This window comes from Dendropsophus ebraccatus, chromosome 2, assembly GCF_027789765.1.
Source record: "Dendropsophus ebraccatus isolate aDenEbr1 chromosome 2, aDenEbr1.pat, whole genome shotgun sequence".
NCBI lineage: Eukaryota > Metazoa > Chordata > Amphibia > Anura > Hylidae > Dendropsophus > Dendropsophus ebraccatus.
In genome coordinates, this window is record NC_091455.1 from 64,905,254 (window position 1) to 64,930,011 (window position 24,758).

The window sequence follows — 24,758 nt, forward strand, 5'->3', positions numbered from 1 at the left end:
CTCTTCAGCCAATCAATGCAAGGCAGCACTGATTTTCTGAAGAGGAGCCGTTTGAAATTCCAGGCTCCCCTCTTCAGCCAATCAATGCAAGGCAGCACTGATTGGCTGAAGAGGGGAGCCGGGAATTTCAAACGGCTCCCATTCAGCCAATCAGAGCGGGGGGGGCGGGCTGCGGGCGGCCCGGGCTGTGGGCGTGCGATCGCAAAACAATCGCAAAACGATTTTTCCGTTCGATATATCGTACCGTCTAAACGCTGATCGTTATAGAAAAAAAATTGTTACTTCGAAATTGTTAATCGTGCGATCGGGCCAATTATCTCTCCGTGTAAACTTAGCATTAGGGTCCATTTACACTGAAAGATTATCTGACAGATTATCTGCCAAAGATTTGAAGCCAAAGCCAGAAAAGAAAAAGGAAAGCCTGAGATTTCTCCTCTTTTCAAAACCATTCCTGGCTTTGTCTTCAAATCTTTGTCAGATAAACTTTCTGTGTAAATGGACCCATAGTCATGATAGTTAGCTGGTGTCAGTCTCACACATTCCCTGACAACTAATATACTTTCTCATTTATTTTAAAAAAAATTCCTTTTTATTTTTGCAGGTTACTTAGATGGACATTTCATAAATAGCTGTAAAAATAGATAGCATTATTCCATAAAGACTCCTAAATGCAGATACTATTTGGCAGGACTATATCTGCGACGTCACACCTGGAGGAAAAAGCCCTGTCCATTTCCACCCCTAGTCTTGCAAAACCCAATCAGACAGCTTGCTGTAATATGACTCCTTGTGTTCTTCTAGTGTGGGCTATCAGAACATTTTATTCTATCGTAAGGAGGAATGAGTGACAGATCTGATACAAGGGCTCGAGGGTAAGTGCTTTACACTACACATAATACATCATTCATGTTATATAGTGCAGGCAGTTCTTAATCATCTTCAGGTCTGGCTTAAATATTCAACCATATACTGAACATGTGTCATTGGAAGTAATAAGTGCTTTATTTGCATGATAATCTGTTATTTTTATGTTGCAAAATACTTTATTCACAAAATGACTGAGAATGGTATATATTATATTGGACTTATCTGACAATTGACTTAAAGTTAGTCAAAAAAGGCGGCAACTAAGCACAATTGTGTTCATTGTCCAAGTTGTATATATGCTGTATTGGTCTTAAAACTTTAAAGTTAAAAATGTCTGGTAGATAATGATAGGTTTGACGTAGAGATGAGCGAACCTCGAGCATGCTCGAGTCGATCCGAACCCGAACTTTGGATTAAGGCTATGTGGAAATCATGGCTATAGTCATTGGCTGTATCCATGTTTTCCAAACAACCTTAGAGCTTTATCGAAGTTCAGCAGCCCCCGCTAATCAAATGCCGAACATTTGGGTTCAGATTGACCCGAACCCGAACCCGGTTCGCTCATCTCTAGTGTGACACAAAGGAACATATCAAGCAATAAATTTAAGGGGGTACTATGCCACTCTATCTGTGAGCACTATAGCATATGAGGGAAATCTGTCATGTTAAAAATGCTATCCAATCTCTAAACAGCGTGTTATACAGATGAAAGAGCTGAGCAGATTTATATACATCTTTGTGAGAAAAAAGGGTTGTATAACTAGTAATTTATTAATCTAAGCCTCTGTTTGTTCTGGGCTATAGAACAGGGGCATCACTAACACCAGATATCTGAGGCACAAGCTGCAGGTTTTTAGCCCTGCGCCCCATATCTCCAGGTGGCTGCCTCCCTTCACTGCATCTGCATCCTCCAGACACAAATAAGGTAAAGAAGTATGGCAGAGCAGGGAACCATCAGTTCCTTGCTCTGCCGTTCTCTCACAGGCTGTAGGCAATTCAGGCCTGCAGACTAAGAGCTGCTTGGATGGTCCTCATTGACTGATATGATGATATGACTTCATTGTTCCTGCCTGGGGTTTCTGTCTCTGTGGCTCATAAGCTGCAGACCTGAATATAGAACAGCCACTCCGTGTACCATGGCAGCCTGACTGGGTAAGTATTAGTTTTTTAGCGCAATGGGAATTATTAGTAAGGGGCTACATCAAGCATTATCACCATATGGGGGTACCGGAGGACAGTATTGCTATATGGGGCACTTGGGTTATTATTACAATATGAGGATGCATAGGGCATTATAGCTGTATGGAGACACAGGGGGCATTTAACACAGTATGAGGACAAAGGGGGAATTGTTAATATATAATGGCACGGGGGGGACATTAATTCTATATGGAGGCACATGGAGCATTATTACAATATGAGGGGGCACTGAGAGACATGTTCTACTAAATGGAAGTACAGAGGGCGTTATTACAATATAGGGGGCACAGAGGGCATTATTACTCTATGGGGTACAGTGGTCATTATTGCTATATATTGGGCACAAGGGGCCTTATAATAATAATATGGAGGCACAGGGGGCATTCTTACAATATAGAGGGCATAGGGGGCAGTTTTTATGGGGTACAGAGGGCACTGTTACTATATGTGAGCACTGGGTTTTAGTTTGTTACATGGCTAGATTTACTATGTGTCTGAATGCCCATACTGTATTTGGATGGGGGGGGGGGGGTTGCACATAACTCTATGCTCTTCTATGCACTGTATTGCACCAAACTGCATCAATCACATCACTAATATAAAAACAAGAAAACCCTTTAGAAAATATTTTGAAACATCTAAAAACAAAAACTAAGGACAGACCCTTTTCTGGTTTCTGAGCTATTTTGGGAGGATATGCCTGTACATTCTTAGATGATTATTGTAAATAATCATCTTCTATTGTCATCTTGGTTGTTTTTATGCACAAGCCAGGGTGCAGAGTTTGTCTTGTATTTACTTGACATTTGATACTGAGTAGAGATTAGTGAATTTACATTACAAGCAAAGTGCTTTGCTTGCTTAACTTATACACCGTCTGCCTTTGATCTACCATCAGTATAGATTGCTCTATGGACCACCACTTTGAGCAGACCTTCATGAAGACCAAATTTCATGTGATGAATTTTCAGTCCACCATATGTAGTGTCCCAGGACAGATGTACCACTATGTTTTATACACCTTAGGAAAGGTGAAGGCTTGTTTTTCCTCACTTTTCCTCCTATCTTATCTATTCTTTCTTGCAAACACACAGCCCCACCAATCACAGACTAGCTAAGTGGTCCTTATAGGTGGGAGGGTATGTCTTTTGTCAGTAGAGGTGAGGAGGGACTGAGACACCACAGAGCCAGAGAGATTTTTTCTGTGCAGCTAACTACCGCTAGCATGCAATACTAGACCCTTAGGAGGGAGTGACATCCTCTGAGGAAAACCTTGTCCACGCCAGGGATACCTTCATCAACACACAGGGCAGTATACCTGAGGCTAGATACTGACCCTTAGTGGGACAAAGCAGCTTGTAAGCGTACGTACCCTACTGTAATGCACAACTATTCTGGGACGTCTTGGAAAGTCTGCTCAACCCAGCGCAGGGACTGGGACCTCATGCTACCCTAGCAGGACGGGTAACCTGACACTATAGGGCAACAGACGGTCAGATCCACAGTATCTATACATGAGTACAAGTATCTTTTTCTTCTCTTCTCAACTACGTTATCCCGGTAGAGTAAACTACTACATTGGACAGGGCCCTCAAGATGCTTCTCTACTCTACTCTGTTCTTACAACTCGTATTGCTACTATTTCCTGCCTACACCTGCAGTTACCACAAGTGTGTTTATTCTGTATTGCACTGAAGTTTCTACAAGTAAATTAACATATTCTGGTTAAGCCACTGGACTCAGTTATCCTCAACCACATGCGCAGTGCCCATTTGTCCGCACAAGCTACTCCAGCACATGGCACATACATTTGACAGTTTCTTTGAGAAGATCCTCCGATAGAAGACAACTTCTGTACACCTAAGGGTGTACAGAGTTGGCTCACAATGTAAGCGCTTTCAGTATCATGCTATTCTTGGCTAAAAAAACACTTAAATACTGCTGTCAAACCTGACAGCGGCATTAAAATGGCTGGTAAAAGCCATGCCTGGTGGTCCAGTGGCTAGATTAGCTTGCTGTGATCGCGGTAAATTGATCCATTATACTTATCTGCCCGCTTCTGGTTCTCTGTGCTGTCCCCTGCTCTTCTAAAAACTACAGGCTGTTATCAAGCTAAAATTGCATTGATCCCTATGAATAATCATGGTATCGCTCATAGGAGTCCCCTAGGGGTATTATACAAGTGTGTAAAAAAAAAGTTATAATATCAATAAATCCACTTCCATTCACTTCCCCTTTCCTATTTGTCAAAATATATACAAAAAAACACCATATTTGCTATCCCCACATGTGGAATCACTCGAACTATTAAATTATCACATTTCTCAGCTAGGATGGCATCACGCCAAAGTGCAAAATTGATGATTATTGGTCACTTCACATCCTGACAAATTTGAATAAAAAGTGATCAAAAAGTCACATATACGCAAGTGTGGTACGATAGAAAATACAGATCATGGCCCCATTGACCAAAAATAAAAGTATTATGAGGGTCATAATAAAGCAATTAAAATTTCTGAAAAGCAGTATCACTGCCTATTGTTGTAATTGTACTGAATTGAGGAATATAGATAGATGACATGTCAGTTTTACCAAAGGGCTATTGGCACAAAGACAACCCCAACACAGACCCCCCCCCCCACACACACACACACACACACACACACACACACATTTTTTTTTATTTTTTTTTTGCAAACTATTGTTTTGTTTTGTTTTTTCGGTTTTGCTACATATTTTATGAAAAAAATTAAGTACATCATTGCAAAGTACAATTGGTGTCACAAAAAATGAGGCCTCATAGGGGTCTGTAGGTGAAAAAAATGCAAGTGCTATGGTCTTTAAAATAAAAAGGGGGAGAAAACAGCAAGGGCCAAGTAGAGCCACTGAGGGACAAACCAGTAGACTGTGGTCTGGTATAAGAAGACCTGAGGTGCCTAAGAGGTGCAGTGCTGTAAAGCCTGGGGCCAATTACCGTAAAAAGGTCAGATGGTAAAATGACTGGGAGAGGGGCAGCATTGATGATTTACTGTGGGATGTTGGAGTACTATCCCTGAAAGAAGAGCACCAGGGAATAATGTGATATTAGTTTCCCTGACACATGTGTACCTAAGGGCCCTTTTACATCGGTCAATTACTGGCAACAACCATTGCTAGAAACGCTCATTTGGCTGATAATCGGCCCATGTAAAAGTGTCAGCAATCAGCCGAGGAGCAGGAAAAAGCCTGCTCATTAGCTGATCACATCTTTTGTGCAGCCCTGTAAATCATTGCTTATCGGCCGCACATCTCCCTGTCTAAGAGGGGATGTACAACCGATAACAATGTATTTAAATGGCTGCACAAATGATCAAAGGATCATTAATTTGGCCTGGATGTTTTATTGGTTGTGGCGGCACTGCAGGCTAGTGCCGATATAGCTGATATAGCACAAATCACTAATCGCAAATTGGGCTGTCTAAAATGACCCTAAAGGCCCTATTACACAATCGATTATTGGCCGTATTCGGCCGATAATCATTACGTGCAATAGAAGGCAACGATCAGCCGACATGAACGATGTCGGCTGATCGTTGCGGTCATTTGTCTTTCAACATTGTTGAAAGACAAACGACTCATACAGAAACGATCTGCTGCCCTCGCTCCATGGAATAGGAGCAGCAGCAGACTGCTGTTATGTGCTATGGGCTGCCCGGATGATCAGTGATCACCCGGGCACCCCCCCCCCCCCCCCCCCCGCACCTCCCCGCCACCCCCTGCCTCTTACCCGTTTGCTGCTGCCGCAAGTAATAGCATCGGCAGTGAGCAGGGAAAGAGTAGCAAACGAGCACTGACAGCACTTGTTTGCTCCTCATAGTCGCCCTGTGGAATAGGGGCTTAACCCTTAGGCGACCCTGGACATACCCGTACGTCCAGGGCCGCCTCACCTCGTTCAGAGTGGGGCCGCGCGGCGGCCGCGCTCTGAACCACCGCGGTCCCAGGTGCTGCTCATAGCCCGGGACCGCAGGTATTAGCAGGCACGTTCCGATCGCCGTGCCCGTTAATACAGTAATCGGATGCAGCTGTCAAAGTTGACAGCTGCATCCGATTACCGAATGCAGACGTTTCCTGGTGTCTAGTGGGGAGGATCGCTTCTCCGGGACGTTGTCCTGGAAGAGCGATCAACACATCTTACTCCTTCCGGGGTTAGCACCGTAATGGCGCTTATCCCGGCTCGGCACTCGATTGCTTCCGGCTGCAGCAGCCGGAAGAAATCGATGTGCCTATCTCATGGATCTGTGCTGCATATCTATGCAGCACAGATCTCAATGAGAGATCAGTGCACTTATACTAGAAGTCTCCCAGGGGGGCTTCTAGTATATGTGTAAAAGTTAAAATAAAAGTGTGGTTATTAGTAAAAAGCCCCCTCCCCTAATAAAAGACAGAATCACCCCCCTTTTCCCACATTATAAATAAAACTAAACAAATAAATAAATAAATATGTTTGCTATTGCAGCGTGCGTAATCGCCCGAACTATTAATTAATCACATTCCTGATCTCGCACGGTAAACGGCGTCAGCGCAAAAAAATCCCAAAGTGCAAAATTGCGCATTTTTGGTCGCATCAAATCCAGAAAAATTGTAAAAAAAAGCGATCAAAAAGTCGCATATGCGCAATCAAGGTACCAATAGAAAGAACACATCATGGCGCAAAAAATGACACCTGACACAGCCCCATAGACCAAAGGATAAAAGCGTTATAAGCATGGGAATGGAGCGATTTTTAGAAACATATATTTGTTAACAATGGTTTGAATTTTTTACAGGCCATCAGATACAATGAAAGTTATACATGTTACATATCGTCGTAATCGTTACAACTTGAGGAACATATATAACAAGTCAGTTTTACCCCAGGGCGAATGGCGTAAAAACGAAAAAAAATAAAAAAATAAAATAAATGCGTTTTTGTTTTTTTTTCAATTTCACCACACTTTGAACTTCTTTCTGGTTTCGCAGTGTACTTTATTAAAAAATTCAGCCTGTCATTGCAAAGTACAATTAGTGGCGCAAAAAATAAGGGCTCATGTGGGTTTCTTGGTGAAAAAATGCAAGTGCTATGGCCTTTTAAGCACAAGGAGGGAAAAACGAAAATGCAAAAATTGAAATTGGCCGGGTCCTCTAAGGGTTAAGGCTAGGAACAGTAATAAGCTAAGTGTGTAATTGGAGAACAGTGTTAATATTAGAGAGTTACTTCACTCCTCCTGTGTAAGATGGCAACATTTACAAGTATTGCACTGAAAAAAATTAGGTGATCATCATGTGTGCCCTATTCACATCTGTAGTCTAATAGTTCATGAGACCAAATTCAAATCGGGGCGGGCAGTGCTCTTAACATGTGCCACAGTGCTCCAGTGGTCTTATCAGACTGTGGAGCATACGACTAACTGCACCGGAATGGCGCATAGGAGGAAGATAAGAGACATATCCTCCTCCTCAGTATCTGCTAAGCAAGAGGGACATATCAGCAGGTTAGATTCATCTAACCTGATAGTTCCCCTTTAATGTCCACATGAATGCAGAACATCAAGCTGCTTCTTGCCTCCTTCCTGTAGTTCATCCTGCTGTCTCTTCCTTATGAACAAAATCCACATGTACCCATGCCCACATGATGGAAAACCAGACTACCCTCTTTTCCTTTTATTCACGTCACCTCTTAGTAGTAATTAGAGTTTAGATTCATTAGCTCGGGGGTCGGCTTATCAGCTGGTTGCCTTTTAACTAGGAAACTAGCATATGAAAGAGTCCACATACATTTGACCTGTTCCTATACTGAGGTGACATGGCACAGTGATAGCAAATGTCCCAGACTTGGTTGGAAAATCCCTTATTCGCCATTGTTTATAGAGACAACAACAGAGTTACTACTGTAAATATGTCAAAATTCTGGCACACATAATGTACCTTTCACCGTAATTTACTATATATCTGGCAATGGTATTGGGCACTAAATGTTACTTTTAAGTGTGTCTGTGTTTGTGTCTATTAAAAAAACCCACACACTTGCTAAGATTCACCATAAATCCATATAAGCCCATAATCACCTTGTTCCCTCCATGCTAGGGGAGAGAGCAAAAGATCTGGTATATTAACGAACAACATGTTTTACACAAATCTTTTGTTTTGCATGTAAAATATTTACATTACAGTGTGATCACTATAGAGTGAATAGGAAAAACAACAGCATGATATGCACTATACAATAAAAGAAAAGAAAAAAAACACTATATGTAAATAGGTATTAACAAACTTCATATTCACTTTCAGTGTACATGTGGATGCCAAAATACCACAGCAGGAAAAAAATTTACAAACTTTTGAACAAGCTGAAAACAAAACAAACAAAAAAACCACAGACTATTATATCAAAATAAGCCTGATGGATACAGAGAAAGGTTCTTACAATAATAGAAGCTAAAGTCAAATCGGTTAAAAACATTTTGCATGAATAAAATATTTGTCTTTTTATTGTTATATGAATAGAAATATAAAACACTGGCTTTAATGAAGACGATTTTTGAGGTAAAGGCGCCCTCTGTTGGTGAATATGTGGTATTAATGAGTCCACTTGAAACTAGATGAGCACAATAATAAAAAATATTTTCTGCATATCTGCATTTACAAGATAAACAAAAATGACTTGTAAATACTTTCATTTATATAGGTTTTTATTTCTGCATTGATACTGTTATCTATTTGCTTGCTTTCTTGTCATTTGCAATTACTATTGTTTGTCTGTATCTTCATTGTTGTTTTTATAAAAAGTTACCTCACAATGTCTAATAAATACTGGTAGTACCAATAAGGCCTTATGCACACGGTCAGTATTTTTTTTCTCATGTCTGTAGATTCCCCCCGCCATCCACCCGTACAACCCGCTAAAAATTACGGATTAGGCATCTGTAGTGCATCCGTATTTCCTTAAATCTCAGTGAAAAAAAGAAAAGTCGGAGAGGGTACTCACCCTATAAACGTGATCTTCTTTATCTTCTATGTCCTGTACAGTTTTATCGATTCACATGCAATAAAGAAGATCACGTTTATAGGGTGAGTGCCCTCTCCGACTTTTCTTTTTTTCACTTGGACTTTGGACTTTGGTTCATTCTATAAGGAGTTAGTGAGCACCAACCAGTGATCGTTGCAAATGTATGTGCCAAACCGGCCGCTAATGAGATGTGCTGTGATTGACTCATTCCTCCAGCGGTAGTGCCGGTAGTCTTTGTCTACTGCATATATAGATTTCCATAAATCTGTTTTTTAGAAACACAACCTTTCAACATGTGACTGATGTCTCATCTTTATTTTTTTTACGGAAATTTACTGATAATGTGAATAGCCCAATAGACATCAATGTGCACTAACTCAAGTACGGAAATACAGATCCTTAGATTATGGGATATGTGAATAAGGCCTAACGCTGCTCCTTATTAGGAGCAGTTTTAGCTTTACCCAGTGACAGAGGCCTGGGACTCGTTATACCTCTCAGGACGGTCACCAATACTCTGTAGGCAGAAGGTGGTCAGATAACGCAGACGTATCCAAACAAGAGTACAAGAAGTTCTTCAAGATACACTTCACACACATTCTGGCAGTGGCCAGTACTACTTAGGCAAGGGCCCCTATCCGAACCCCCTCTACTGCTACAGTTTATTCCTACTTTATCTTTACCTCAAGCTACTGTTGAAATATCTACTGTTTATTGCACTGTTATAGTTTTGTATTGCATTGAAGATGTTTTTCAAGTAAAGTCTGTTTAAGTGGGACTCCTCTCTGTCGCAGCACCGTGCACCTCACACTAGTTCTACCAAAGGTCGTGTGCCAGTGTGTCTGGGGGTAAGTGTTACCACTCCTGGCCACTGTGACAAATCGGCCAAAAACACAAGAGCCCACTGGCTGGTTCAACACCAGTATCCAGCGTGCCGGGCCACAGCACTTGTTACTGCACAACCCATTGTGGCTTTCTTGGGCCAAGTTTGGTGGGTACTAATCATCGTATACCATGAACATGCCATAGGACCTGATATTGTAGAGGTGCTCTGACCCAGTCGTCTGACATTACAATTTAACCATTGGCTTTTTACTCTTGCCCCTTTATCCTACTTCTAACACATAGGCCCAGATATATCAATGTATGTGAAACAACAGCTGGTGTAATTTGCACATAGAAACCAATTACAGCTCAGGCCTTATTTTACCAAAGCGTATTGAGGTATGAAAGCTAAGCTGTGATTGGTTTCTATGGACAAATTATGCCAGTTTATATTTCACACATATTAATAAATCTGGGCCATCAACTTCAAGAACTGGCTGTACTAGTAATAATAAAAGTATAGTTTTGCATTTGAACACTGTAGGTTGCATGTGCTGTCCAGATGAATGGACAGTCCAGTAACGGCAAAGCCCATGTCAGCATTGCAATACATACAACTACTTGCAGGAATAATGTTACAGTGGTTTGCAATAAATTAGAATATCAACATTTTTTTTTCCAGCAATTCAATTCAAAAAGTGACCTCATATATTCTATAGAGTCATTACATACAGAGTGAACTTTTTCAAGCGTTTATTTCTGTTAAAGTTAATTATTATGGACTACAGCCAAGAAAACCCCAAAAGTCAGTATTTCAGAAAATTTGAATATTATATAAAACCAACTGAAAAAAATGTTTTTATCACAGAAATGTCGACCAAATGAAAAGTCTGTACAGTAAATGCCCTCAATACTTGGTTGGGACACTTTTTGCATAAATGAGGGCATCAATGCGGCAATGTGGCATGGGGGCGATCAGCTGATGTCACTGCAGAGGTGTTATTGAAGCCCAGGTTGCTTTGATAGCGGACTTCAGCTGGTCTGCATTGTCTAATGTCTTTCATCTTCCTCTTGACAATACCCCAAAAATTCTCTATGGGGTTGAGGTCTGGTGAGTTTGCTGGCCAATCAAGCACAGTGATGCTGTGGTTAGTAAACCAGGTATAGGTACTTTTGGCAGTGTGGACAGGTGCCAAATCCTGCTGGAAGATGAAAATTCCATCTTCAAAAATCTTTTCAGCACAGGGAAGCATGAACTGCTCTAAAATTTTCTGGTAGACGGCAGCGTTGACTTTGGTGTTGATAAAACACAGTGAACCTACACCAGCAGATGACATGGCTCCCCAAACCATCACTGATTGAGGAAACTTCCCACTAGACCTCAAGCAGCTTGGATTGTGCCTCTCCACTCTTCCTCCAGACTCTGGGACCTTGATTTCCAAATGAAATGCAAAATTTACTTTCATCTGAAATCAGCACCTTGGACCACTGATCAACAGTCTACTTCTTCTTTTTCTTGGCCCAGATAAGACGCTTCTGGCATTGCTTATTGGTCAGGAGTGGCTTGACACATGGAATGCAACACTTGTAGCCCATGTCCTGCAGACATCTGTATGTGGTGGCTTTTGAAGCACTGACTCCAGCAAATTTTTGAATGGCATTTTCGTTATAATCCTGTTAAGACTGCGGTTCTCCCGGTTGCTTGTGCACCTTTTTCTACCACACTTTTTCCTTTTACTCAACTTGCTATTCATATGCTTTGATACAGCACTCTGAGAACAGCCAGCTTCTTTAGCAATGAACTTTTGTGGCTTACCCTCCTTGTGGAGTGTGTGAATTACTGCCTTCAGGACATCTGTCAAGTCAGCAGTCTTCCCCATGATTGTGTTGCATACTGAACCAGACTAAAGGACCTTTTATAACACTTAGAAAGCCACTGCAGGTGTTTTGGGTTAATTATTCAAATTTTCTGAAATACTGACTTTTGGGTTTTTCTTGGCTGTAATCCATAATCATCAACTTTAACAGAAATAAATGCTTGAAAAAGTTCACTCTGTATGTAATGACGCTATAGAATATATGAATATAGAATATATGAAATACTGAAAAAAAATTGTTAATATTCTAATTTATTGCAAACCACTGTACATATTAAGTAACATTTACAGAAGATTCATCCAAGTCTTACAGCCAGGTTCTAGTGATTACATGTTGATTCGTACTCTGATCTAATATTGAGTTTTACTTCTTCCTCTACAAACATATTGTTGATATTTGCCCAAAATAATAAGCACAAGTTCATCTATATTTAACCACCACTTGGAAATGCATCAGAAAAACTCATGTGTTTTAATGTGATAAATCTTCCATGGTGCCCCCAAACTATACTCGCCTGGCAGAACTGCCAAAAGCATTTTGCAGGGAATAAATATGTCTAGTAACTACACAGCTCTACTAGACCAGAGAGACGTGTGTTTCATGCAATCAACTTCTAACAAAGGCTTACACTTTGTACTAGTTATAACAATTTCATTTATTATTCCAGAATGACTCCATAGTTATAGATTTGAGCTTAAAGTGATCTTTCCTCTCTATTTCAGCAAGTGTGGTTCTCTGTGCAAGTGCGATTCAATCATGGTGGCGTGCAAAGGAGTCTGGACACAGCCGTTCTGGAAAGCAGTGGTCGGCGAGTTTCTGGCTATGCTCATATTTGTTCTTTTGAGTCTTGGTTCAACTATTAACTGGAGTCCAAAGGAAAATCGTCAACCAGCAGATCTGGTCCTTATTGCTCTCTGCTTTGGACTTAGCATTGCAACCCTAGTACAGTGTTTTGGACATATTAGCGGAGGCCATATTAATCCAGCAGTCACTATTGCAATGGTGTGCATGAGGAAGATAACCATTGCAAAGGCAGCCTTTTATATTGTTGCACAGTGTGTGGGTGCTATTGCAGGAGCAGGAATTCTCTACCTGGTTACTCCAACAGAAGTTGCCGGAAGTTTGGGCGTTACCAGGGTAATAATCCAAACCATTTATTTTATTTCATAATATTGGTTCCATAGCCTATAGTGACTTCTAGGGCTTAGCAACCTGCAGGCCTAGCACAGAACACTACTATACACCATAATAAAGTACAATAGAATGTATATTGATTTTACCATTATATTAGATACATAAATTTATTTCATGTCAATAAATTTATTGTGAATGATAATTAAAGGCTATGGACAATTTTGCATTAAGATAGATAGATAGAGAGATTAAAAAAAAGATTATTGTTGATTTCTTTCTAAATGCAAAATGAAGCAAACTTCCATATATTCTCCCTTTGAAATGTTCTATCATCTAGCTGCTGTTCATATATAGATAGATCTGTCATAGTTTGTTCGCTCAGTATTAAAGATAACAGAATGGGATGGGTTTAAAGGGGAACTATCAGCAGGTTAGATGACTCTAACCTCCTGATATGTCTCTATTGCACAGGACACACCGAGAAGGAAGGTATGTCTCTTACCAACCTCCTCGACGCTGTTTCGATGCAGAACGTCACTATGGGGGTGGGCAGTGCTCCTAACAGTGTCCCAGTGCTCCTAATAGTCTCAACGGACCATGGAGCACATGACTAACTGCACCGAGACAGCACCAAGGAGGAAGGTAAGAGACATCCCTTCCTCCTCAATGTCTTCTGTGCAGTAGGGACATATCAGCAGGTTAGATTTGTCTAACATGCCGATAGTCCCCCTTTAAAGCAGCTCAGATAGATGGAACTCAGGCTTGGAAGAGGAGAGCAGATTCAAGGAATTTTGGAAAGGGGAATCTTCTAGACCGTGTATAGAAGGAGAAAATAGAGCTCATTCTACAAGTTGTATAGTGCCTTGTAGGATGTGCACCATTATAAGTACAAGGTAGAAAATGCTTTTCAAATGTGTCCATAGAAGTTAAAGAGAATAAAATTTCCCATATTTGCAACCAATATATTTAACTAAAAAGCTCCCAATGGTCTCATAGTTCCCTAATACATTCACAGTTTCTTTGCCATTAGTTCGCCCTATATTATAGTATGTTTCTCTCATGCATCCATAGGTGAATGACATGCTTTCTCCTGGCCATGGGCTCGTTGTGGAACTGGTAATAACCTTCCAGCTGCTGTTCACAATTTGTGCAAGCTGTGATTCAAAGCGCAACGACATCACTGGGTCTGTGGCATTAGCCATTGGATTTTCTGTGGCCATAGGACATCTATTTGCTGTAAGTACAATTTAATATAACTATCCACGTATATCATGAATGTTTTGACATACTGGTACATTAATATTTTTGCATGATTTTGTGAACAAGCTCTCTTTGGACTTGTGAATGTCAGAGGGGACCTCTAAAAAAAAGCTTCAATTATAGGAATCCCAGCACAACTGTGTATTGTATGGTAAGAGCTTCCTCCAACACAGATGAATGGTCACTCCCAAAGGGAAACTTACAGCATGCATATATCCGAGCATGCAAATAGTGCCAGTTTCTAGTTGCCTATCACAGGAGCATCCCATACATACCTTTAGTGCAGCTGTCATCTAACTTCTTTGTAAAAAAAAAAATAACTGTGTCCTCAGGTCACCCCCACCTCCTCCCAAATCACTGACAGCCAGCTCTTCTTCGGCTGTGCAGGATTTTAATGTGAGCCAGCTGTCAATTCTTTTCATAGGGGCGCCTGAAGTGGTGGAGCGGGGCGGGTGCAGACAGTGTCACATACCCACCTCTGTGACACTGTCAGTGCAAAATAAAGATACTTTTACAAAGAAAGTGGATCACAGAGTATTTCTAAAGGTAACTATGCAATGTTCATGTTATAGGCAGCACGGCTGTATGCATGTATGTACTGTCAGTTCCAATTTAAATGGGTTAGCCACTTTATAGTAAAATTGTTTAGTGTACAGTATAAATAACTGTGCACACTGCACTGACAGCAGCTCCCTGTGTAATTACAGATCTTACACCTCCCCTCCCCCCCAAGCTCTGCTGTCCTGCTCTGTGGTGATTCTGTCCATAAGATGGCTAGCATAGAGGATCATGTGACTTTGCCTCCACTGTCCTCCTTAGGCATAAACAGGCTCAGTGGAGGACACGGGGCAGGGCATGCTCACGTGTTCCTTCATACTCCGCAGAATCACCACAGAGCAGGACAGCATAGCCTGGAGGAGGGACGTTTCTATTACTGTCAGTAGTTGCTGTGAGTGTAATTACTAATACTATACACAAAACAATTTTACTATAAAGTGGCAAACCTTTTTCAAATACATGAAGGGCTCAAGTCTGCTTAGTATCAGCTCTTTTCTCCAGCTTGTGGTGGGGGGTTCTCAGCGAGGGTACTCCACCTGATCTGCATAAGGCTAAATGCCTCATATGGACATTTCATGCCTTATAACACATTTCCTTCAATATAGAAACTCTGGTAATTTGTTATCTAAGTATATGTGACTGATCTGATTACTATTTTATAAATACAGTAATATATGCAGCTTTGCGATGTTATGGATGTAGTGGTTTCATATATTCTAAGTAGTCTTCAATCAACAATACTGGGACACATAAAACAGTGTAAATCACAAATATCAAGGAATCAAAAACCCCTCTTTTCCATTATAAATAGAACTAACCTACATATGGTTAACAGTGATTTACGTCCAACTATTCGTTCCCAATCTATTAAACTACAAACGTTTATTTTCATAAAGCCTCATCTCTGTTATTAATGTTGTTTGCTCTTAATTCAGCAAGATGTTCCTAACATTGTATGTGTTCCAAACTTTTATTAGATCAATTATACAGGAGCCAGCATGAATCCAGCTAGATCTTTCGGACCAGCTGTCATTATGAACATATGGGAACATCATTGGGTACGATGAGCTATATTCATTATTTTCTTACTATTGTTGTTAACTTGAATCACACTTGTTTCTCTATTCAATAGAAATGACTTAATATTTATTTTTACCACAAAGGCACAGAGCCTGTACAGAGGTATAAAGAGTTTCTATGGCTTCATACTAGAGAACAATAGACACACAGCATTCCTCTGTAGGGTACCTCTGTAAGACTCACCACTATAGAAATACTCTTTACTAGGCACAATGGCCGATCGTTACCAAGAATGGCATATTTTATCAAAGGGAAGTAGCTGGAATGGTTTTATTTATGCATGTTGTTCTCATGAACATGTAAAAAAATAAAATAAAACACCATTAACGGCTAGGTTCACAGTATGTAAAAATGATCGCCGTCTTTCATTATAACGGCCGTCATTAAGCAAATAACATCTGTTATTTTTTAAATAGTGGACGTTATTTGAAGAATGGCACACATTATTATAAAAGACAGCTGTCATTTTTACATACTGTGAACCTAGCCATTAATGGTGTTTTTATTTTGTTTTTGGGATGCCAAGAGGGACTTTACTGAAACAGAAACTTTCTTTTAGAGGGGGTTGTGGATTTCATGTTTTAAATGGCAAGTCTCAGAGGGTGTAATATTTCGGCTTAGGGGATAAAAATTGGGGATTGAGTTGTGAGATGAGGTCTGTTGGATTTAACTGTGAACAAGATTTTGCATCACTAAAGTGTTAGACATTTAAGTTGCAGAAGCCAAGCTAAATTTTATTAAATAAAAATTTATGAACAGTGTTTTATTTTATGACAATATACATTTATTTCGATGAACAGAAATTCCCCAGAAGGTGTCCATAGCCTTTACTATACTCAGGGGCAAAAATGTTTTTAAATTAATTGATGTAAGAAAGTTATACAGATTTGTAAATTACAGTATATAGACATATTAAATAGTATAATCGTAGACATCATTGACGACATCACTGATGACATCATTGATTACATCATCAATGACATCATTGAGTCGTGATGACATCATCAATGACATCTTTGATTACATCATCGATGACATCATCATTGACATCATCAATGACATCACTGATGACCATCATTGACAACAATGATAACTTTATCAACTTAATCGTTGACATCTTCGATGACATCATCAATGAAATAACTGATGACAATCCTTGACAGCAATAATAACTTTATTGACAACTTCATCATAGACATCACTGATGACATCACCGATGACATAAATAACATCTATAATGACATCATAAATAGTATAATAGTAGACATCATTGACGACATCACTGATGACAATCATTGACAATCATCGAGTAATGATGTCATTGATGATGTCATCGATGATGTCAATGATGTAATCAGTGATGTCATCACTACTCGATAATGTCAGTGATGATGTTATCAATGATGTCATCAGTGATGTCAAAGATGATGTTGTCAATAAATTTATCATTGTTGTCAATGATTGTCATCAGTGACGTCATTGATGATGTCATTGATGATGTCATTGATGATGTCATTGATGATGTCATCAGTGATGTCATCACTACTCGATGATGTCATCAATGATATTATCGATGATGTCATCAATGATGTCAAAGATGATGTTGTCGATAAAATTATCATGGTTATTAATGATTGCCATCAGTGATGTCATTGATGATGTCATCAGTGATGTGATTGATTATGTCATCAGTGATGTCATCGATGATGTTATCATTACTCAATGATGTCATCGATTATTTAATCAAAGATGTCATAAGTGATGTCAACGATGATGTTGATAGTTATCATTGTTGTCAATGATTGTCATCAGTGATGTCGCCAATGATGTCTACTATTATACTACTTATGTTGTCATTCTAGATATTATTTATGTCATCGATGATGTCATTGGTGATGTCATCAGTGATGTCTACGATGATGTTGTCGATACAGTTATTATTGTTGTCAATGATTGTTGTCAGTGATGTCATCGATGATGTCATCGATGATGTAATCGATGATGTCATCAGTGATGTCATTACTACTTGATCATTTCATCGAAGATGTTATCATTGATGAAAATCATTGACAACAATGATAACTGTATCGACAACATCATTGTAGACATAACTGATGACATCATCGATAACATAAATAATATCTATAATGACAACATAAATAGTATAATCGTAGATATTATTGACATCACTGATGACAATCATTGACAACAGTAACTTTATCGACAACATCATCGTTGACATCACTGTTGACATCATTAATGATTACATCATCAATGACATCATCGAGTAGTGATGACATCACTGATGACATCATCAATAACATCATCAGTGACATCTTTGATGACATCATCATTGAAATCATCAATGACATCACTGGTGACAATCATTGACAACAATCATAACTTTATCGACATCATCATTGACATCACTGATGACATCATTGATTACATCATCGATGACATCATCAATGACATCATCAATGACATCTTCAATGACATCATCAATGACATAACTGATGACAATCATTGACAATGATAACTTTATTGACAAAATCATCAGACATCAATGATGAAATCACCTATGACATCATCAATGACAAATAACATCTATAATGACATCATAAATATTATAATAGTGCACATCATTGCAGACATCACTGATGACAATCATTGACAACAATGATAACTGTATCAACAACATTATCATAGACATCACTGATGACATCACCGATGACATCATTGATGACATCATTGATGACATCATTGATATTTATAATTACATCATAAATAGTATAATAGTAGACATCATTGACGACATCACTGATGACAATCATTGACAATAACTTTATCAACAACATCATCGTTGATATTACTGATGACATAATTGATAATATCATCGATTACATCATCGAGTAGTGATGACATCACTGATGACATCATTGATGACATCTTCGCTGATATCATTGATCACGTCACTGATGACAATCATCGACATCAGTGAAAACTTTATCGACAACATCATCGTAGACATCACTGATGACATCAATGATGACATAAATAACCTCTATAATGACATCATAAATAATATAATCGTAGACATCATTGACCACATGACCACATTGACCACAATCATTGACAACCATGATAAATTTATCAGCAACATCATCGTTAAAATCACTGATGAGATCATTAATAACATCATCGATGAAATCATTAAGTAGTGATGACATCACTGATGACAATCTTTGACAATGATAACTTTATCTAAAACCAATAAATAAAGTACGAATGCAAGACCAAAGTATAAAGAAATGTCTTTTATTAATATATCAAAAAATTAATTAAAGGGAACCAATCACACACAAATTGGCCATAAAGATAAGGAAACGTGCTGGTACATCAGCCAGCACGCTTCCTAACCATCCCCCTGTCCCCTCCGTCCCATGAACATTCATCCCGCAAAGTTAGTTTAATAGTGTCCCGCGCTGTATGCAAATTACCATCTAAGTAGTCAAGGTGGGCGGGCGGCTGGTCAAGTAGTCACGGTGGGCGGGGGCTTCGTCATGTAGTCACAGGCTCATGGGCCGCCTTCGGTGCTGTAATCACGCCCCTCCGGGCGTGTTGTAAAGCGGCTCCTGGTGACGTCACTCGGGGGGGCCGGCATTGCACGTCGGCCACGCCGACGTCTTTACTAAGCTGCGCATGCGCAGTGCAGCCCGAGAAGACACTGCTGTACTGCGCTTGCGCGGCGTAGTACAGCAGCGGCTTCACCCACTGTACTGCGCATGCGCAGCTTAGTAAAGACGTCGGCGTGGCCGACGTGCAATGGCGTCACCCCCGAGTGACAATACCAGGAGCCGCTTTACAACACGCCCGGAGGGGCGTGATTACAGCACCGGAGGCGGCCCAGGAGCCTGTGACTACATGATGAAGCCCCCGCCCACCGTGACTACTTGACCAGCCGCCCACCCACCTTGACTACTTAGATGGTAATTTGCATACAGCGCGGGACACTATTAAACTAACTTTGCGGGCTGAATGTTCATGGGACGGAGGGGACAGGGGGATGGTTAGGAAGCGTGCTGGCTGATGTACCAGCACGTTTCCTTATCTTTATGGCCAATTTGTGTGTGATTGGTTCCCTTTAACTTGGTTAAAAATACATATCAAGGGAGATGGAGGTGATACAAAACCCCAACAAAACGGTGGATTTTACTAGGTTCCATTACATAAAGTGCTACATCACAAAATAAATAACAGTTAATGGAAAACCTATACATATATATATATATATATATATATATATATATATACTGGGCACTGGGTTAATATTGCACAGAGAAAGTAAACCTCAAAGTGAGTATATAGAAAAAAAACACCATCAAGAGATAATAAACGTTACCCATACATGTCCTTAGTATAAAAGTCCACCTCACCATTCACCCGACGCGCGTTTCGCGTGTTGCTTTACCCTCGATAAATACTTTGGTCTTGCATTCGTACTTTATTTATTGGTTTTAGTGTTAACATTTTGGGTGCGCATAGACCGCACTATTTGAGCCTTATATAGGATTAATGATAACTTTATCAACAATATCATCGTTGGCATCACTGATTACATCATTGATTAAATCATCGATGTCCTCGAGTAGTGATGACATTCCTTATGACATCATCGTTGACATCATCAATGACATCCTCGATGACATCACTGATGACAATCATTAACAAAGATAACTTTATCAACAACATCATCGTAGACATCACTAATGACTTTACCGATTACATCATCGATAACATAAATAACATCTATAATATCATAAATAGTATAATTGTAGACATTATTGACATCACTGACAATCATTGACAACAGTAACTTTATCGACAACATCATCGTTGACATCACTGTTGACATTGATTACATCATCGATGACATCATCGAGTAGTGATGGCATCACTGATGACATCATCAATAACATCATCAGTGACATCTTTGATGACATCATCATTGATTTCATCAATGACATCACTGATGACAATCATTGACAACAATGATAACTTTATCGACATCATCATTGACATCACTGATGACAATCATTAACAATGATAACTTTATCGACAACATCATCGTAAACATCACTAATGACTTCACCGATGACATCATCGATAACATAAATAACATCCATAATAACATCATAAATAGTATAATTGTCAACATCATTGATAACAATCATTGACAACAATGATTACATTATCGACAACATAATCGTTGACAACACTGATGACATCATTGATAACATCATCGATCGCATCATCAAGTAGTGATGACATAACTGATGACATCGATGACATCATCAATGACATCACTTATGACAATCATTGACAACAATGATAACTTTATCGACAACATCATCGTTGACATCACTGATGACATCATCAATGACATTATCGAGTAAAGATGACATCACTGATGACATCATCGATGACATTATCGATGACATTATTGACATCACTGATGACAATCATGGACAAGAATAATAACTTTATCAACATCATCATCACTGATGACAACACAGATGACATCATCAATGACATAAATAACATCTATAATGACATCATAAATAGTATAATAGTAGACAAAATCACTGATGAGAATCATTCACAACAATCACAACTTTATCATCAACATCATCGTTGACATCACTGATGACATCATCAATGACATTGATGACATTAATGACATCACTGATGACAATCATGGACAATAATAACTTTATCAACATCATCATCATAGACATCACTGATGACAACACAGATGACATCATCAATGACATAAATAACATCTATAATGACATCATAAATAGTATAATAGTAGACAAAATCACTGATGAGAATCATTCACAACAATCACAACTTTATCAACATCATCGTTGACATCACTGATGACATCACTGATAACATCATCGATGACATCATCAAGTAGTGATGACATCACTGATGACATCATCGATAACATCTTCAACGACATCATTGATGACAACATCTATGACATCATCAATGTCATCACTAATGACAATCATTGACAACAATGATAACTTTATCAACAACATCATGTTTGAAATCATTAATCACATCATTGATGACATTATCGAGTAGGGATGACATCAATGATGACATCATCGATGACATCATCAATGACATTTTCAATTACATCACTGATGACAATCATTGACAACAATGATAACTTTATCAACAACATCATCGTTGACATCACTGATGACATCACCGATGACATCATTAATGAAAAAAATAACATCTATAATGACATCATAAATAGTATAATCGTAGACAACATTGACGACATCACTGATGACAATCATTGACAACAATGATAACTTTATCGACAACATCATTGTTGACATCACTGATGACATCATTGATTACCTCATCGATGACATCATCGAGTAGTGATGACATCACTGATGACATCTTTGATGACATCATCGATGACATCACTGATGACAATGATTTATCGACATCATAGACATCACTTATGACATCACAGATGACATCATCAATGGCATAAATAACATCTATAAAGACATCATAAATAGTAGAATAGTAGACATCACTGATGACTATCATTGACAACAATGATAACTGTATCGACAACATCATCGTAGACATCACTGATGACATCATCGATGACATAAATAAGATCTACAGTATTTCAATTAAAAAAATCTGCAGCTGTATGCCCAGAGGAAGCGCTGTAGAGCGAAGATGTGAATGACAAGAACTGTCCAAAGAAGTAGCAAATCCCCCTTCTTAAAAAGCAACTCCAGCAAAAATGTTTTTCTTTCAAATTAATTGTTATAAGAAAGTGCCAGAGATTTGTAATTTACTTCTATTAAAAAATCTCCAGTCTTCCAGAACTTATGAGCTGTTGTATGTCTTGCAGAAGGTGGTGTATTGTCTCCAGTCTGACACAGTGCTCTCTGCTGCCACCTCTGTCCATGTCAGGAACTGTCCAGAGCAGTAGCAAATCCCTATAGAAAACCTCTCCTGCTCTGGACAGTTCCTGTTGAGGACAGAGATGGCAGCAGAGAGCACAGTGTCCGACTGATGATAGTACACCATTTCCTGCAGGACATACAGCAGCTGATAAGTACTGGAAGACTGGAGATTTTTAAATAGAAGTAATTTACAAATCTGTATAACTTTCTGACTCCAATTTGTTTAAACATTTTTTTTTTAAATAAGCTTTTATCACTGTTAATCGACTATATATTTTCCTAGGTGTACTGGGTTGGGCCTGTGGTAGGCGCAGTTCTGGCAGGAGCCCTGTATGAATATGTGTTCTGTCCAGATGTTGAACTCAAGAATCGTTTAAAGGATGTCTTAAATAAGGCAACCCAACCATCCAAAGGGAAATACAGCGAAGTGGAAGAAAATAAAAGTCAGATAGAATCCGATGACCTACTACTGAAACCTGGGATTGTCCATGTTTTAGATGAGAAAAAAGCAAAGGAAACCTCTGATGAAGTATTGTCTTCTGTATGACTAGAGCCGGAAGTCAGAGAAAAGCCCTCTAAGCCATCACCAACACTGTTCTCAATCAAGGAAACCGATATATTATAAAGCAGCTGTATTACCTACAAATACTTATATCATTCAATAAACAGTATCCACCATTGTGTAAAAACTACCACTATATAAGACATGCACGTAATCTCTGGACACTGTCCTTATGGCAAATTTGAGGTAAATAAGAGTGATCCTTAATTTAACAAGAAGTCAATATTGAGCCTCAAATCTGCCCGTTTAGCATCTAGATTGACAGTGCACATTAGTTTAAAGTACCCACCGGCAAATTCAAACAAATGGTTTTTCCTCTGGCATTTAATTGGTTGTTGTCAGCGCTGATTAAGATATCCCCCTATTTAATCACTATCTGGAGAGCGGCATATGCGCAATGGAAATAACATTTAAGATGAAAGATCGTCAGCAAAATCCTTTTTTTATACTAAAAAAAAAAATATATATATCTTCTTTTTACTTTTTGTTTATGATGGTAAACTTTTGAGAAAGTACTTTACAGATGAAGAAGCATCCAGAGAAAACATCAAATGGCTTGGAGGAGTAGAAAAATCTTTAAGTACCATTCTTTTCCTGTCCGTGTATTTTTCCCTTTGTTTGATCTGTTGAATGACTGGCAATTTATCAGGACCATACGGAAAAAAAAAAGAAGTCAGAATCACACTAAAAATAGACAAAGACTTTCCGCTAGTGCTTAATGTGAAATGCAATTTCATTGTGTGATAGGGGGATAGAGAGCATCTTAATTTTATTGTTCACTTACATAGATGGTAGAAGAGGCTTACATGTAAATGTGATCAAATAGGTCGCCATTTCAAAGTTGTTGTCTCTTATTCTATAACATCTAACCTAATATATGCACCCTGTATAGAATTGTGAAAGGAAATAGTTGTTCAGCTATTTCTTTTATCCAATTACATATTCAAATGTGCAAGATATTTAAAGTGACTCTGTACCCACAATCTGACCACCCCAAACCACTTGTACCTTCGGATAGCTGATTTTAATCCAAGATCTGTCCTGGGGTCTGTTCGGCAGGTGATGCAGTTATTGTCCTAAAAAACAACTTTTAATCCGGCAGCGCTGTGCCAAACTGGCATGGCCTAGAGTATCTGTGCCCTAGGCCTGCACCGCCTCTCTGTCCCTCCTCCGTGCCCTCTTCATCATTAGGAATGCACTGCCAGGATTTTTCCTATTCCTCTGCAGTGAACACTGCACAGGTGCCTTAACGATCCAGCCCATCGGTGGGGTTGCGGTGGAATGAGGTCAAGATTTGTGGACTGCAGAATTTTACATATGCTCACGAGGACTATGGAACTGACAGGACTGAGGA

The 24,758-nt window shown here is 39.2% G+C and overlaps 1 protein-coding gene across 1 annotated transcript; it reads left to right on the plus strand.

The window, feature by feature from the left end:
* Positions 1–799: 799 nt before the first annotated feature.
* On the plus strand, positions 800–24,758 carry AQP4 (aquaporin 4). The gene is made up of 5 exons (XM_069960069.1): positions 800–872; positions 12,517–12,931; positions 14,000–14,164; positions 15,724–15,804; positions 23,126–24,758. Exons 1-5 carry the CDS (start codon positions 841–843, stop codon positions 23,387–23,389), a joined length of 957 nt encoding a protein of 318 aa, XP_069816170.1. The 5' UTR covers positions 800–840; the 3' UTR covers positions 23,390–24,758.